The following is an 18,908-nucleotide window of genomic DNA, read 5'->3' as shown; positions in this document are numbered from 1 at the left end:
GCAATGTTAAATAGTTCCAAATTTAACGTAAGAGCAAAATAAAAGATGTTAACATAAGAATGTAGTTCTTCAACATTGAATTATGTAGATGAAAAATAACGAACATAGAAAAACAAGACAATCTACTGGATACGGCCTCACGAAAATAAATCTAATCTTACATTAGTTTCACACAGGAAACAAACTGCAGTCTCGTGGGTGAAAACATGCAGACATTCTTGCTTTTTATACTGCGGTTGTTGCTTGTTGCATCAGAAACAGCCGCCACCCAGTGGGCCACGGTGTCTGCTGTAAAGGTCCCTGACAAAGCAGCGGCATTTGACGACTTAGGAGTTAGAGCATGCTGTTAGTTTACCTTTTCAAACTCATGGGTTAGTTTGACATTTTGGGATGTATGCATATTTACTGGCAGAGAGTAAGATGGGAAAATCAGCACCACTTTCTGCCTCTCACTTTGTATTGTTAAATCTCAGGTCTATAATGTGGTAGCTAGCTGAGCATAAAGACTAGAGACAGGGGAACAGCTAGCCTGGCTCTTTCAACATAACAAAAGCCACCTACCAGCCCCTCTGAAGCCCACTGTTTCATACATTATGTCTGGTTTCTTTATTCTGTACAAAAACCAAAGTGTAAAAATGACATTTGCTGTTATACTGGGTTGGTTATGTATCGGGCTATCTCTTGGTTTGGACCAGTTGCCAGGCAACTAGCAGAAACTCCAGAAAGTTACTGCACCTTGCCAAGAAATAGTCCAGCACATAACCAACACTTTAAACTGGCATTTTCTTTGTACAGATTAAACCGGGGGGCGGGGGGGGGATTCCTTTTAATTAATCGGCCACATACAGTCCAATTTGATTTCAAGTGGGCCGGACCAGTAATGTTCAATGTCTTTAAATATAACCACACTGAGTATTCAATGTTTTTTCAGTGGACTGTATTCTGGCCAGGGTGGAAAAGCCTCTGAAGCAGGATTTTACATAAAGTAGGCTATTCACTGTTTAACTTGCTCCTGAAGTCTGGCGCCTCTTAGCCTTATAAAGCACACCAATATTAGGTATGCAGAGTCATCCAGTGGGCTGGTTTGGACCCATTAGGCAGGCCAGTTCCGGCCCTGGGGCTGCGTGCTTGACACCTCTGATTAAACAAATAAGACACAACCTGCTAATTTGTGAGTTTAAGAGGTGTTAAGACTCAGACAGATTTAGTCATGTTCAAACATCTGTTTACTGATTCCAGTCTTTGTGCTAAGTTAAGCTGATCGTCAGCTGGCTGCAGCTTAACGATGAACAGACAGATATGAGAGTGGTGTCGATCTTCTCATCTAACCTTTCTGCCAGAGAGCTTAGGAGTGCATTTCCCAAAGTGTGCAACCGTTCCTTTAATGGGGTGGTTTCTGTTCTACTTTTTTCACCGTTGTGTTGTTTTTGTGTGTTTAAAGTCGCGTGTGTGTGTGTGTGTGTGTTTTTACTCCTCTCACCTCTTCCTCCACTCGCTCCGTGTTTTCTGCTCATTTGTTGTCACTACTCCCACCATCACTCATAGTACTGTAAGTGCTTTAAGGCTGCCTGATAGCCCTCCTGAGTCTGGTCTACTGAGCCCTATTCCAAAAATAGTGACACCGTCTCTGCCGTGTACAGTACAGCAATTAAGTGTTTGGATGGTAGAGCGTCTGTTTCGTATCAACCTGCACTCCATCATTTAGATGCATCTCACACGTCACTGAGGCATTAAGTGAACCTGTTCATTCTTATCCCCTCTAATTACAACTCACTTGACTCTTTCAGAACCGCAGGGTGATCAATTACTCTGCATCTGTGCAGTGATGTTGAAACTATTGTAAAATCAGCGAGCAGCAGCGACTGTTGTGATTGCCTTGCATTACGTTATTGAGATAATTATCTATATTTGAGTGGCATTTAATCGGCTGATGATGGCGGCATTTCTGAGAAATGTGATAGCAGATCAGTGAGTCAACAATATGTTACTCCTTTCTGTCGAGATAATGATGCTTTTAGGCAGGTTTGTTTGTTTATCACCTTTCAAACTCGGAGGCAATTCAAAGTGCTTTACATAACCTGAGGAAATCCATTAGAACCACATTAAAACACACAAGGAAAATACAATCAGTAAACAGTTACAATGCCAGCACTGTCTCCCAGACATTAAGTCTATATGTTACTATACTGCTTTCTTAATTGACCCTCCGCTAAGCCCCACTCCTTTGTGATGGTCTGTCAAGCTGTTGGAGCTAGCATGGAGCCCACACTGTTAACTAACTGCACTCCCTGAAAAAATGTCACCAGATTTTTTGGAAAAACAACAAAGTGATTTCAGAGAGAAGCAGACAGAAGGGTCTACAATATGTGTTTGAAGGATATATCCAGGATGTCAAACTCACTCAGCAGCAAAAGCAGTTTGAAAAGAAGCTAGTTAGAAACTATAGCTTCTGTAAGGCCTCTGTATAGTTAGGCTTGAAGCTTCACATCGCAGTATAAAAGTGAGCCAACACATCACTGGAGATCAAAATAGACGTCAATGAAATTAAAGGAAAACGTCGCCAGTTTTCAACCAGCTATGTGTCATTGCAGTGTATGCAGATTAATGATGTGTAGCTTCCCCCTGTGCTGCCAGCGCCCGCAACTCCACTGGTGGACATGCGAGGAGCTCTACGGGAAGCCAAACACCATTCATCTGCACACACTGCAATGACACATAGCTGGTTGAAAATTGGCAAAGTTTCCCTGTTTCACTTCACTGGTTCCTGTAGAGCAGGGTAGGTCTTAATTCAGTGTTATAATCATTAAAAAGCAAAAGAAGTATGTGTATAATCTTCAGTAGCTAGCTAGCTAACCCTACACTTTTATGGTTTTATTTTCGTTTTGGAACGGAGATGAAACCTCTATCTCCTTCCAACCTCTCCAGGTAGCAAGTATCATCATTACCCGTGTCAATTGCGATGAAGTGGCAACGTAATCGCTGCCTGGAAAATGTTCAGAGACATTTCTTTCAGGTAACAAACACTACATTTATGCACTGAGTAGGCTTTGAAAGGAGGTAGTTTTGCACATTTTGCACCTTGCCAGATATGTTAACTAGCAACATTAGCATCATTATGTTAATAGAAACCATAATTTGCTCGACATTACGTTTCCCTCAAAGCATGTTGTTGCAAATTGGTTTTATATAAATGTAATTTCTAGGAGTCAGGGCCACAAAGAAACAAAAGTGCTGCAGAAAAATGAATTGTATGCACCAGACAGCTTTTAGGGTATTGATAACTTGCTTTTGAGAGTAGTATTGACATGTTAATCACAACAGGTAGCCAGAAAATATCGAATTGTTTGGTGAGAAATCATTCATTTTACCGCCAGCCTACACTTGATGTCTAAATGTTGTTGAAGACATTGTCCTGGTGTGCAGCTGTGTGTTGTGTGGTTTGTCCTCAGTCAGTGAAAGGTCCCTGTACTGAAGCCGACATTCTGTCTGTACTCGTCTCTGTGACGTCTTAAGTCGAGGTCAGCCGGGGTGGGTTAGGTGGCATGATTTTACTAAGGATGTGCAGCTGAGTTGCTGAGAGACGAGAGACATTTGTGTTCTGCTATTATCACCTGCATCTTAAAACCTGAAGATGATGCATCTGCATTGTTATGCAGCAATTATGCCCAATTCACAGAGCCAGATTTGTCTTCGCTGTCCCCTGTGTGGAGGGAAATGAGGTCGACCTGCTGCATCTCCAAACTCTTGAAACTCTGTGGCCTATTTCTCACCTGAAATATTTTCACAAACTGATTTCTAATGTATTAAATCTCTTTACTTTGCTAGTACTACACAGGTGAATTGGGCATTATAATTTGTCTTTATAAAGTGATCCAATGGCCATCAATTCAGTGCAGTTTTAGACAAAACCTTTGCACTTTGGAACAGATGTGTTTGTCTCAGTCCACACAAAAAGACAACTGTGCTCTCCAATTTACTCACAGGGTTACACAGTAAATCTCAGCTCAGACCTCTTCACTGTTTACTTACTGACTGTCTTGCCGACCAGCAGCGGCTGCTCAGGATTGTTGTTGTTGTTGTATACTGGACACTTGAGACTGATCTGAGAGCTCACAAAGTGTCTAACTCACCGGTTTGACTAACTTCACTGACGAATCTTTTGCCCTCCGGCTCTGTACGTCTGTGCGTCTGTCTCTCGTCTGTCCGTCTCTCTCTCTTCTTTGTATCCTGGTTTTTTCTTCCTGTCTGTCGGTGTTTCTTTGTCTCTGATCCGGCCCGCTGCTCCTCCCAGTGGGGCCGTGGATAAGGGTGGGCAGGGCGGTGCTGGACCCTCGCCGGGGACCAGTGACAGCGGGGGTGGTGCTTGCTCTGGGACTGGGGCAGGGCCCAGTCGCAGTGACAGCGTGCGAAGCATGGTGACGGGGGGCAGCAAGGCCGGGCGCTGGCAGACGGTCCAGAGCCACATGCATGCCGGAGGCCTACGGTTTAGCAAGTGAGTGGCGCATGGTGACAGGGGGCACGCATGAGGGGCAACAGGGGGCACAACAACAGCATGATGTGGATATCAAGGCAGAGTGTGAGCTTGTATAAACATAGTGAATGGCACTGTTGCATGTACACTCAAAGATTGACATGAAGAGAAAGAATGTTTGACACCACGCAGATGGAGGTAATGTAAGGACGGGCTGGAAGAAAGGCCAGCTTCCTTTGCGGAGTGCACCTGTGATGCATGAGTAACTGCTGGTTGAAGTCCCTCAACTACAGAGAGCTTTGTCACTCATAAACAAATACCATTTTTATGTCAGCTGCCAACCCTCCACCAGCTGATGTCAGGACAGTCTCAGACAAAGTGAATCCACACAGTCATGCTGTTTCTCTGCAGTCTCCAATTTACTGAAGGCTGTGACAGTTTCGAGAATTTCAAACAAAACAGATGCTCGCAGAAAATCTTCAAAGATGGCGTGCTTGTTCATCCGAAGTAACAGCTTTTTAAATTCAGAGTGTGTTGCATGAACAGCAGGGGAGCAGTTTTATTAGACCACTGATACAAAAGAAACTCATTGCTAAAACATGATTCAGCGCAGCTAAATTTTAACCAAATTTCACTGTTTATCAACCTCTGCAAACACAATCAAATAATCCCGTTAAAATTTGACATTTTTACTGTTGATACTCAAAACAAAACAGATTCCACTTCTGACCTCATCCTAGATTTCATACAATATGTAACAGTGGTGAGCAGCTGTTTGCACTCACTTGAAAGCCCAATTCAGACCAAGATTCGTATTAAGATGGACTACTTAAAATGCGCTGGTCTTCAACGTTCTGAAAACCTGCCAGATTACACCAATATGACTAGCAATGACTCTCTGTACTTCTGGTCTAACTTTTAGCTTTTTGGGCTGATTTAGTACCTGAATACAATTTGTGCCTCTTAAAATATGAATGAAGCTAGTAATGGTGAGATGATGCTGTTGCATTTCTAGTAGCAATGAAAAGGCAAAAACTTAAAAAAAAACGATCTGAGTTTCAGATGGACCGTATTCATAGTAAATACGCCACAATAATGTGAATAAGCAGCGCAGATTAATCAGTCAGCGAGTATGTGTATGGGACATAAGCACTTACAGCAAGCAGCAGCAGCGACTCGCCCTCCAATACCAACACATCGTGAAGGTAGAGAATAACATTAAGTGTCAACAGCTGCAGGTGTGTAAATGAGACAGGCTTGGTGTCAATGGAAACGTAACAAGCAAACATGCCGTCTGCCGACAATTTGTAGCCTAACTGACATGGCCAGCTGACTTTGCTACAAGCCGATTGGCTGTTGAACTTGACAAGCTGAGTCGCAGGTAGTCTTGCGTAGCCAGACGCTGTGTTATGGTCTTGCTATCGGGCACTAAGCTGAGTATGTGGCGACAGTGCTCTTGCAAAATAGTGCCGAGGTTGAACTTCTTTTGGTGGAACATTTGGCGAATATTGTCGTTAAAATGGCCTTTCTCCTCCAGAAACTCTAGCTCACTGGACACATTAAAATCCCAGAACTTGCTGGCTGTTTGTGGCTCAAAGATAACATTGTTACGATAGTATCACAGAAGCTTGTGTGACGTGGAACAGATTGGTACATTAGTGAAGTCACTGTCACTGGCGCAAATCACCTACGACTAGCCGTGTCAGAAAACAGATCAACATAAAGCACAATCCAAATTTTTGTCAAAGCATGCCATTTTCAGAGTGCAGGGTGTTAGCTCGGAGGTGATTGTTGTTGTTTCCTGTAGCGAAGGGGATTCTAAAACAGTAACACGCAGATAGCGGAAGGAAGGAGGCCAAAATCAGTGGCCCAATGGCAGGCTTTTAGACTACATCTGATGAGCCAGACTAACTCACAGATTACACCCTTGATGGACTTGAGTCAAGCTGAGATGGGTCAGTTCACACTACTGCAACTTTCCCGTGCAACGTTCTAAAACAATTTCGTCTTGTTGCAAATCTTTGGTCTGAACTGGGCTTTAGGTCCCTGATAAATGTAAAAGTATTGAGTATTTCACCAAAGGAATAGAAATAATTGTAGAAAAACCGACAAAACTGACAAAATAGTTTATACTTTTGATCCAATCCTTACCCACATATCATGTATGACCAATCAACTTTAATATGTGACACCCTTTGGGGTTTACAACCGCCATCTTGGAAAGCACCACTCCAGTCCATATGGTTTAGCCCAGCTCTTACTATTGGAAACTTTGGGCAACTGATCACAGCACAATCATTCAATCGTATTGTAACACAGAGCAAAATGGCTGGAGTAAACAAGTGTCTAAACTCAAGTGTGTGTTATCTTCACTAACTGATCTCCAGCTGTGCTGAGCATTAAACGTATGCTCGCAAGCAGTGATGAGCTCAGAGCCTAGATCCCAATATCAGCTGTATAAATGCTCTGTATTCAAATAATAATCTGTGCCTTGTGTGTGAGTTGGGTATAGAAATGCTAAAACAAATGGCAGTTATTGGAAGCTGCTTTCTTTTGGAAGACAACATTAGCACACTGAAGAGACTAATGAATAATAAATACACTGTAAGATCTCTGTATGTAAATCGTAGCCCAGATAATCAAACAGTCTCTTGTACTGAATCGCCTGAGCAGTTTGTTTAATAAATCCAGAGCAAAACATAGTGGAATAGATTAATAAACAAGTGTGGTGTGTAGATTCATTCATTCACCCCTTCATTCATTCATTCATGCAGTCATTCAGCTTTGTATCTACAACACTGTGTCCTTGTTATGATACAGCAGATTGATTAGAAACAAGAGAGCAATACGCTGCCTTCAGAATTGATATTTATAGAGATTATAAATTGCTTCCACGCACAATCAATGAATCATTCTTGGTGTTTGACTGCTTCGAACAAAGTAAATCTTATAATGATACAGCGTGTGGCTTTTTAACAACACGACAATTAGACTTGCAAAATAATTTTTGGACTTGATTTCGCATTGTGTTATTCGTCACTCCTGTCACTCCTCCTTTCAGATCTACCTGTATTTCCATTTCTCCTCTGGAATTGGTTTCTATTTTTGGGCATTTACCTCTCCGCCCTGTCTGTCTCTCTCTCACGCTCTCGCTCAGTCTTCACTGTTGGTATTTTTTTTTCTCTCGCTCTGACACTGTCTCCTTGTTCTTCACCCTCCTCAATTTTCCTTAATTACAAAATCATTCAAGGTTTATAGTCATCTTAATTGACTTTCAAGCAAGAAGAAATGTGAAAATAACCCTCTAAGGCAGTAATAGGATACAGCAGATAAAGAGGGCCCATGCTCAGGGAATATGAATGACTGGTGCCGGTGCTGTACAGATGTATACAGGAGACAATAAAGATGTACAGCACCCGAAAGCACACGCACATACAACAACCGAGGAAGGGACTCTGTTTGTGTTGTGGAGCCTTCAGATTTTTTAAAATGAGTAAATTCTTGGCCAAGTTTATGACACTGAACAGACTGGAAAGATTTATTAGCACATGGACTGGCTCCCAGCTGTCTGGCCTAATGCCACCATGAATCCAGCCAGATGTATTGATTTATCATGATGTCAGTTATGATAACATGTTTGCCGGACCCAGAAATACTCTGCAATATATAGTTTCTATGTGTGCCCCTGGATTCTCTCTATTTATTCTTTATATCCACATGTGACTGTACCATAGCTGCAGTGTTTGGTTTGTATGCCCAGATGGTCAAAAACAAAGAGTTTCTGTGTGGTGTGTTGTTACGCTTTCATGCCTTTCCTTTTATTTTTCTAGCATTTCATTTCACCTCTGTCCACTAGTCCTCGTGGCACATGACAAGTGTTGTGATTTCACCTGAGGAGCAATCCATCATGTGGCAGGAAAATGTGATCTTAGCAAAATTGAAACATGTATAGCACATATTACAGTTTAAAAATAGTTTGTTGTTAGGTAAACTTTAAAAATAGAGCTGCAGAATTTAGTCATTTAATCAATTGTTTGATTGACAGAAAGTTAATGGGCAACAGTTTTATTAATCAATGAAAATGCCCAAATGTGACAGTCCCTTATAAGCATAGATTTCAGGAGAGATACAGGGGTCATGTCCCCCTCAGTATTTACAACATGTGCATTTGTTCCTAATAAAAGCATGAAAGTAATCAAGGACTTTTGTTTTTAAGAAATGTAAGACATTTCCACCAGAAATTGATGCAGAAAAGGGACAATTTGTGCATAGAAATGAGCCAGAATGCAGAAAAAATAACTCTTCGGTGCTTTCATTTTTTTAGTGAAGGACCCCAAAACCCTTATTTCACATGTGTGCCCCAAATGTTGAAACAAAACTTGTGTCTTTGCGTTACCATATTTAATATTTTGGGATTTGGAAATGTTGGTTGCCCAAAACCACATATTCAATGGACACAATTAATCAAGAGAATAGTCTCCAGATTAATCAGTAACAAACATAACCATTAGCTGCAGTCCTACTTTACCATTTATATTGGGTGCTTTAAGATCTTGAGTTCATTAAAACTCACACTCATGATTCACAATAAAAAGGATAATATATCCACCTTACTATTTGTTTGTTTATATGAGTTTTAAATTCAAGAGTTTTTGTTGTTTTTCAATGATTGCCAATTAATGACTTGAAACAATGAAGTGTTTCAACTTACTTGAGCATGAAGATGACTTGAGTCAGCTCCAAATGTACATGCACACAGCCATCAATGATGAGAAGAAAAAAAATGAAAAAGATTTCAGAGTGTGAGGAGCTGCTGTAAATATTAATTTCAGCTTTACTTTTTGATCACATAGGTTCATTTTAGGGCCATCAGAAGTAATTATTCCAACTGTGTTTCTTAGAAATCATGCCTTCTCTGTCAGCTCGGTACAGCAGATTGCCCTAAATTTATGATAACTGTAAGCCTCAGCTACACTTGCTGTGTAGAAGAAGCCTGTCACAGGTGCAAATCAGAACTGCAGCAAATTTAAAACACTTTGTTGGTGATTTTGAAAACAAAACACTGTGCCGAAATTGCCAAAGAACCCAAAACAAAACTGATTTAAAAGTGTAGTCCTTTGCTTTCACATGTCGTTAGAGGAACACATAAAAGTTTTAATAGGATATTTCCTATGAAAATGCATCTTAGTAGTCATAGTTAACATCTCTAGTTAGGATTCTATGTACATAGGCTTGTACATTTTTGTCTTTTATTAAATAATCAGATGTTCTTTAAATGCAGTTGCTCATCTTTTCTACTGATGATTCAACTTGGATTCTTCCGAGCCTTTAAAGTGCAGCGTTGGATGCAGAAAATAAACTTTTACCTCTGGAACCTTAAATGCCCAAAATATCTCCTCCCGCCTCAAAACTCTGTAACACATCTGCTCAACAGATATCCAGACTTTTATACATTAATTTACATTTATTCAGTTAGAATATTATGCACAAGTAAATAAACACTCTCATCAAAGCCTGTCCTCGGGAAAGACCTAATGGCGTGCAATATGTGTGTATCTGTGAGTGTGTGTGTGTGTGTGTATGAGAGAAAGCCTGCATGCATGGGTGCATGTATATGAGCTCTGCCTTGTATTTACTTGATCCAGCATTGCTCTGCTCCTCAGGGGGCTTGTCTCCTGGCTCTCCAGCAGAGTTAGAGCCGAGTTAATACTGGAGAGCGAGCGCCAACACAACTCAAGTCCAGGCAGTAAATCCTCCCTCGCAGCATTAGCTCCAGACAGAAGCTGTTTAGCACAAGCTTACAGTTATCAGGCAGGGCAGAGATTGAAGGCAGGATAAGCGGTGAAGCATTATTACATGATTGTAAGAGTAGCAGACCGGTAATTAGAGAGTGGACTTAAAGAACACTGATTGGAGGTGGTGTGGAGAGAGATTGATGTGAGGGCTGAGGGTGGAGAAAAGATGAATGGACAGAGGAGATGGAGAGCAGTTGAGCTAAGAAGCGCGGAGGTAAAGGGAAGAGTGGGAAGGGAGAACAGGAGCAGGAGCAGACAGGACCTTAGAGGTAGACTGAGGGGAGAAGTAGGTCAAGGCTAATTAGGGGGAGAGGTAACATACAGAAACAATTTAGCGCTGCAGATGGAGACTCAACTTGAGTGATACTGATACTTTTGGCTTGAATTTAATTGCACTTTCACTGCAGAGGTTTGTTTTGACACCAGTTTGCAGAAGAATAATTGAATGTTTACACGTTGCATGCCAGCCCATCCACGCACTCGCACACTGTCATGCAACATAAGCTTGAAATCCTACACAGTTGTTTTTTTATACAGATGTTGAACAGTAATCTAAAGCTTTTTTGACAACTCTGTTCTTTCTCTCCTTCCTCTCTCCCTCGTTTTACTGATCTTCTTTGTTGTTTGTTCTCTCTTGATCCTCTCTCCCTTGGATATTCACCGCTGAAACACTGTGTTCCCACATTTCAATCTCTGCTGTATCTATATATGTTTTTGTCATTTTTATCTTCTGCGTCTTCCGTTTGATATCAACATGATCATGTGTTATTTTCGTTTTATTTTTTTTTACGTTGATCTCCTCTAAATCCTTAAAAAAACGACCTGCCCTGTCCTGTGTGTCTCATGTTATCGCTAACTCCAATGTCTTACTTGTTGTACCCATCTCTGTCCTCGCTGCTCCCATGTGTCTGCTCAGTTTCGGGGACGCTTCCCTCTCGTCTGCTTCCACCCTGGAGCACATCCCGTCCTCAGCCGTGGCGCGCCCTCGGCCCCTGGTCCGGCAGCAGAGCCTCCAACAGCCCCTCACTCACCAGCCTCCTCCGGGCCCTAACGACCCCCCAGTCACCTCACAGAGCCTGGGCCAGCTGCATACAGGCCCAGGCGGCGGGGGCCACCGTGGGGGCCCGCGGGGGGTCCGGGGGAGTCCGGCTGGAGCCTCCCGATACAGAGGAACAGGGGCAGGCCGGTCAAGGTCAAATCCTGGCAGCTGGGATCACATGATGGAGCAGATCCGCAACAGAGGGCTGGATGTCAAGTCGTTCTTGTAAGTGTCATGACGTTTTCTGCTCTGTGAAATGTTGCATGAGAAAAACGTGACAGGAGACACTACCTTTGCAAAACTTTAAATGGTGAAAAGTTGTTGAGGCTGCGCCCGAGACATTGATTCAAATCAGCTATGATCATTTTTTAGGGTGTAGCATGTGATGCATGTGTCAGATGTGTCAGATTTTTTCACATTATGCGCATTAATAGCTAGTCATGTCAGTGTGTCTGCCATCAGTAGTAGCAGTCTTCTCTCTCAGACACTCTATATTCTCTGTGAGTATGCTGCATAGTGATTTTTGGACGGCCTTTCAGTTCTGTTTGTCATCGTGTGTCTGTGTGTGTATGTTTGTTTGAGTTTGTGCACACTGGCAATTGAAAACAGACCACTGAATGCAGAGGTGTAGATCTTACATCTGAATAATGTCATATATTTAACGTGTATTGTATATATTGCAAATACTGAGTAACTCCAGAGGGTCTAATGAAAACCTAGTCTCACATAGCCAGACCTCCGCTGTGCCAGTGCTGGAGAAAGGTCTGGCTGAACCCATCAGGAGTCTGCACTAAAAAAAACGCTCTGGGTTGTTTGTATTTCTTTAAACCAATTACAATTGTCTTGGGTGCCGTTAAGCCCGAGATGCAGCAACAGTGCCCTTGTAAAACATTGTTGGCAGGGAACTTGTTTTGGTGAAACATTTTCTCTTTGGGAAGTGAGCCCTGGCATTGTAATAGCAAAAACTCTGCAAAAGTAAAAGTCACATATAACATTAGCTCAGAAGTTTCACATGCAGCACCAAAACGAACTATGGAGATAGGTCTACCTATGTAAGCTAGTTTCACGTAGCAACAGGGATTTCAAAAATGGTAACGTGCAGATTGCAGAACGGGAGGAGTTTTCGTCTGGAAAATGGCGGCCAATGACAGGCTTATACCAGCAGTCCTCATCCTGTGTTTGACTGAAAAAAACACAAACTTGGGTTTAACTTGTCGAAAGTGCATTCATGAATTAAAGTGGATTTAAAAAGGTTTCGTGAAACCAGCCTTAACAAAATGGCTCCTCTGTTGCATGTGTGCATCTTCTCAGCATTCATGCATGGACTGCACAGTTGCAGTAACATGTAGGTGCTGTTGTAAGGTTATTTCCCTTTGTGGATCTTTTGTGTCTATATTCATGGCAATACAGCAGTATGGAGGAGACATGAAACAACTTAAAGTCAAGATGAAATGAAACATTTTTAACCCTTTAAGATCATATACCTGGAAATTTTGTGCACCTATTTAACTGCATATGCACACACACAGAAAAATCCATTTCTTTATATCATTGGTTCTCAAGTGGTGTGCTGTGATGCCGTGGGCTTTTGTTATAACCCCACATTATCACTGCAATATTCAACTCGGCCTATACAAAAATTTATGATCGAATTTTTAATTGACTGTATCAGTATGTTGTGTGCACCGATTTCCTAGTAAAGAGGCAAACCCTAGCTAAAATATGTAATTTAATTTAATTTAATTTAATTTAATTTAATTTAAGTTATTTTATTTATTTTTTAGTTATTTAAAAAAAAAAAAAAACACTTAACAGGGAAATATTTGTTACCGCTTGAGCATGGGAATTATAAGTGTGTGACACATCAAAAGCCCTGATAGGCAGCCAGTGTGAGGGATGATAACTTTTAAAAGGAGAAAGCTGTGAATGTGACAGTGGATCCCTTTATTGTACAGAGCAAATTACAACAAAGCTCCAGCGAAGACATCCTACCACCGGAAGAAAAGAGAAAAGAAAAATGTCAGTAGACAGAATCATGAAAGCTACCTGTCTTATTTTTTCTGTTTTTTTTCTTATGGCGTGATAAGAGTGTGAAATTTGGCACAGTGGTAGAGGGTCATGGGAGGATGCGAATGAAGCAATATTACATCAATTGGCCAAAGGGGGGCGCTATAGCAACCGATTGAAATTGCAAACTTTGAATGGGCATATCTCATGCCCTGTATGTCGTAGAGACATGAAACTTTGCACAGAGATGCCTCTCCTCATGAGGAACAAATTAGATCCCATAACAGATTTTCTGCCATTTTGAATTTTTTGAAAAACACTTCAAATCGATCTCTNAGAAATTTAACTCTAATTGGCAACTGGGTGGCGCTATGACAACAGAAAAATGCTTAAAAATGGCTAAAATGGGACCGATCACTGTGGCTCCCCCTGTGGCCAAATGTTGTTGTTTTTTTCTAATTTTTGGTATGACTAAGTCATGGTATGGTATGCTGTACTCAATAGGTATGGACTTGTAGTGATAACACACATTATAGAAGCTATTTTGTACAGATATAAATACAGGTGTGCCTTGAGATTTTGGCTCGCCCTTTGGGGTGCCTTGGGTACAAAAATCACTGACCAACCATTTTCAACCAATAATATCATGACGTCCACCCATCAATCAATCTGTAAGTTTCAGCTGTATGGAGCTAGAGCTAGCACGCTACTTCAGTTTGTATTCATTTACCCAAAATGCCATCATTATGGGCCATGGGTCAGAATTTATCCACTTGAGGAAAGTAGTATAAGTCTGCTCCAGATTATGTGCAAGGCATTTTAGCAGCCTCAGCCACTAACGTTACATGGAGCAAACAATTGACAATGATGGATACCACTATTCTGTCTCTTGGACCATTGGGGCATTAATGTTATGACACACCCACTTTTTAATGATCAAACCTTTGCTTTCATTTCCAAAACAATGTGGCTGAGCCAAGGTCTAATTCATTCACTCATTAATCTCATTTATCCACCTCTCCTACTGGTTATCCTCTTGGTCTAATGGTGAGGGAGGTGTAGCTCATTGTTGCTCCATATCCTGCTAAACTCTAAGCCTGCCCATTTTTGATAGTATAATCAAATGCAAAGGATTTGATTTAAATCCCTCTTGTAACTGCACACTGCTCAAATCTTCCATTTCATTGGAAAATACATCACAGTATAGAAGCTAAAGATGTTCTAATGTCCATTTCACTAGGACTCTAAACTGCTGGGCAGCATTGGAAAGTTGTCAAAATGCTAATTCCTAAACAGAGATTGAACTTGTTGAATAAAAATGCATGAAGCATAATAGCTAAATAAACTGCATTTACACTTAAACTGCAGTTAGTGCACTGTAAGTCTCTACATGACACAGAATTGATCCAAAAAACGTTCAGTAACACATGATAAAATAACCACAACTGAACTGACCAGGGTTCAGAAGAAGTATTGTTTCACCCCACAGTTAGCAAAGATCATTACAGTCTTTCTGACACCAATGATTCTCCGATTCATCCACTGCTGAGTAGGACGGCTGCTGGTGTGCGAAGGCTACTGATTGTTTTGAGATGGTGAGCACGGAGAGCTCTCCTCCTCCGCTTGACTTGAATGATAGATTGCAGATGATGTGCTCCACAAAGCACCATCACGTAAACGCCCCGCCCCCCTCCCCTCCTGCCCGTGAACATAGACACTCACACACATCCACGCACACAGCTCCACACTCCTGCACTTTTTGCGTGTCTTCCCATTAACAGTGTCTCCAGGCCAGTGACCTCCCTGCCTATGTGAATCATCATTCAAATAAGGCTGGGCACGTATATAGGGAGGTGGCATCGCCCATCGTCCCTGTCCTCATGAATCTCACTGAACCAAACACGTCAGTTGTTGACCCCGAGGGGGAAACACACTGTGGTGAGAGGGGATATCGTGTGATCAGTGGGGTATGAACAACCGAACGCAGCAGTTTCACCTTCCACGTGTGTCCATGCCTGTCACACAGTGTGGCAACTGAGCCTCCCCGCGTACATTTCAGATCAATACAGGCGGTGTAGGTGGTAATGATTTCAGAGCCCTCCGGTTGGAGTGCGCGTGTCTTTTTTGGACATCTATACAAATCCATTCACCTTATCGACGAGCCTCATGTTGCTACTGTTTACACATCCCCAGTGGTCTCTCAAGTGCTAATGTGTTCCTCTTGTTGTCGATATTGCTCCAACAAACAGCCTCTTGTTAAGGAGGGAATGCACTACAGAAAGTGCATGCAGACTGGGAAATAAGATCAGAAGTGTGAGATATGGAGAGATGAGAGGAAGAAGATTTAAAGAAAAATATGGAGAAACTGATAAAAAAATAATCAGTCACAAGCAAAAAAGGACGACTTATTGTTGGTGATCCTCTTGATATCTGATTATATTTATTGTATAATCTTATTGTAACTTAGTATCTGGTAGAGATGGGTCGATTTCCAGTTTTGCTGGTCTGTTCTGGTGTATGAGCTTAAACCGGTTTGATTTTATGCAAACCAGCTGAACCAACATTTGCCATGATGACATATTATTGCAAATTGAAAAGTATCAGGGGGAAAGTTAAGGCAGTGAAAGTCGGAGGGTGGGATGGCTGGTGGATAGGTCCAACAAACACTGACTTTCACCCTGGAAAGCAGTGTTCGCATCTCTTAAGATTATAAAGCCAAAGCCTGTTCTTATTTCCTAAACCCAACCATGTGCTTTAGTTGTTGAAGGGGAAAAAAAAGGCGATTTGCGGTGTTGTACTGACGTGGTGCATTTATTCTTGAAGAGACTGTATGTAAATGTAAATTTCCTGTAAAAACAGAAGTGTATCTTGAAAGAAGACGATGCATGTAACAGGCAGAACTTTACACGGCGTCCCAGAACGTCAACAACCAACACACTCAGGGTACCTTTCACGTTGTATGTGGACGTGGAAAGAGGGTGGAGTGAGAATGTGTTGCTTTATATATTTACAAACAGATTTATGGAGCCACTAGTGTCTGACAGGCCATGAGCCAAGCACAGCAACTCGAAGGAGATTAAATTTCAGTAGAGATGGGAAGAGCAGCGCACATTGTATTTGTTTACAAGAAAGGTTGTGTGTTTTTTGGGGTGGCAAGAGGAGACATGGCTGAGTTAGAAAAGTAAAACTGCAATAAAATGGCAACATTGTGAATTTGAAGCAGATAAAAGAGGTGTCCTAACTGGACGCGAGCAACATGATGCGACTTTTGTCAGACACCCTGTTTCTATTTATTCCTGTCGCTTGCTTTGAAAGTGCCACAAACAGCTGATTTATGAAGAAATGAGGAATTGTCTACATAATACCGACTCATTTCATTACAAAATCTTAGATTAGGTGGCAGCTGGCTGGAAGGAGATTGCCAGAGAGCTCAAAGCTTGTGGTAAATGACCATTGCTAATAACACGCAAGACTACTGTTGGCTATATTGTATGTAATTTTCAGTAAATATCACAATATAAAACATGGAAGATGGCAAAAAGGCTACCCACCCATCTTTTAAGCAGTTACATCTCAAGTCTGATCACAGCTGATGGGAATGTTGTTTGCTTACAGGATGTAACAGAAGTACATATTGAAAGAATTCAGTGTACACAGAGAGCTCAGATTTTACACAATGGGAAACAATAGTCTGACACTCATTTGCTGTTAGGGCACAATGTCATTATGTTCCAGTCTGGAGTGACTGGAGCGTCAAACGCAACACCTAATGGCAAAATTCAGTATGTCGGTCCAGTGTGATGTTTGGCTTAATATCAGATCGTTCTGAACATTTTTACATTGGTCCAACCCTAGTGTTTGGTTAATCTTGGCAGGGTTTAAGATGTTTTGATTGTGTTTTATTAGTGTTTCATATTGACACACGGTTCAAGGAACGTGACACATATGTCTCAATTTGTTTTTTTGTTTGAGGAATTATCTCCATTCTCTGTGATTATGTAAGAACACACCCTCTGTCATTCATAACCTGGTCAAACCAACGTTTAAGCCAGAATCTACAAGATAAAAATGGAAAATCATGATAACTGCTTTTTAATTATTCCTTAAAATTGGCAGCCAGCTGATGTTTACGGATGCAAGAAATGAGAAAAATCATGTTTGAATTGCCCTTTAAGAAATGACTGTGGTAAAGTAAATTCACAAAGGTTGTCCTTGGAACAGCACGCTATGTTAGAGGCTGTACAAAGGAAAGAAAAGAGCATTGTGGAGGCAAAGAGGACAGTATGAGAAGCCAGCATAGTGTACAATATGTGCCTACATGTGGGTTGTTATTTTAGGACTGTGAATTATGAGGTTAGTTGTGGGCAAATGTTCATTTGTTAAGGTCACCGTTTGCATGGCCTCTTGAATTCACGGTGCAGCATACTTCAGTGAGACGTAATTTAAATGACCTCAGGCATGTTTAGAGGGAGAATAACGGCTGAAAATCAACTTGATATGTTTCTTTGTTGCAGGTTTTTGCTAAGGCCACCTCAATTTTCATGGATTTCTTTCTGCTTTTTCTTCCTTTTTTTCCCTGCATGTCATTTCGATTGCCTCTATTTTTTTCCTCTCGGAAACAATTCCAATCCTTTTTTTAGGTTTCTGCATTTCTATTTTTACCACATTTATTTTTTGTCTAGGAAACAGATAACAGAGGATGATAAAGCCATGGAGGCATCAGTGGTTCTAAGCCTTCCTGTTAATGATGCTTATTTCAGCCAAACACATTTCTATGACGACCGTATCTACTGTGGATTAAAAAACACTTTAAAATGAATGCATTCCTGTGAGTACACAGTGTGCACTGATGCATTATATAACCTTATACACTGTGGCAATGAATTATAATAAGAAGCACCTTATGTATGTTTGTAACAGGTTATATATCAAAGGTTGGCCCATGATGAATATCCCTGGTGTCATCCCCTGTATTTTAATTAGACACAGTATGCTCTAAAACTATTAATATTAGGAATGCATGAGGTACTCTGCTGTGACCCATACAACATCATGTCAGTGTTAAAGAACTAAAGAAAAGCAAAATCATCTGATTCTGCAACAGAAGCTGCTCATGCTAATGCTACAGCATACAGAACATTAAGTCATGATGGGCACTGCGCATTATCCTAAATGTAAGAATAAGACTTTGTAGTAATTCAAAGGCTGGATGGCTTTTAATAGCACACTCAGAGAGGGTTGGTTAAGGCGGTGGCAAAGGAAAAAAACAGTCTTTAGATCTTGTTTCTGCGACAGCAAATCTATTTTCCTCTGACCTCTAATGTAGTCTTAGTTTCTAATACAAGAAAAGAGAAAAAATTTGCCGCACAGCTGAGGGTTGTGCATGAATTATTTGTGTAAAGGAGAATACTGATGATGGCAATGGCAGATTGTGTTTTCTGATTATATGAATCTATGTGCCAGATTAGAACATTTTCATTGAATTACTTAAAAGTATCATATTAGTATTAGTGTTAAAGGGACAGTTCACAGGCAAAACAACAATACATATTTTTCCACTTACATATAGTGCTATTTAACAGTCTAGATTTTTTTG

At 41.2% G+C, this 18,908-nt stretch overlaps 1 protein-coding gene across 1 annotated transcript in view; it reads left to right on the top strand.

The window, feature by feature from the left end:
- Window positions 1-18,908, top strand: part of syt7b (synaptotagmin VIIb) — a 156,076-nt gene that overhangs the window by 93,932 nt on the left and 43,236 nt on the right. The window contains exon 5 of the mRNA XM_050043165.1: window positions 11,183-11,530. Within this exon, the coding sequence (XP_049899122.1) occupies window positions 11,183-11,530 (348 nt within the window). The remainder of the gene's footprint in view (window positions 1-11,182; window positions 11,531-18,908) is intronic.

The sequence above is a fragment of the Epinephelus moara genome, chromosome 1 (assembly GCF_006386435.1).
Source record: "Epinephelus moara isolate mb chromosome 1, YSFRI_EMoa_1.0, whole genome shotgun sequence".
NCBI lineage: Eukaryota > Metazoa > Chordata > Actinopteri > Perciformes > Serranidae > Epinephelus > Epinephelus moara.
This window is presented reverse-complemented; position numbering and strand designations above follow the sequence as displayed.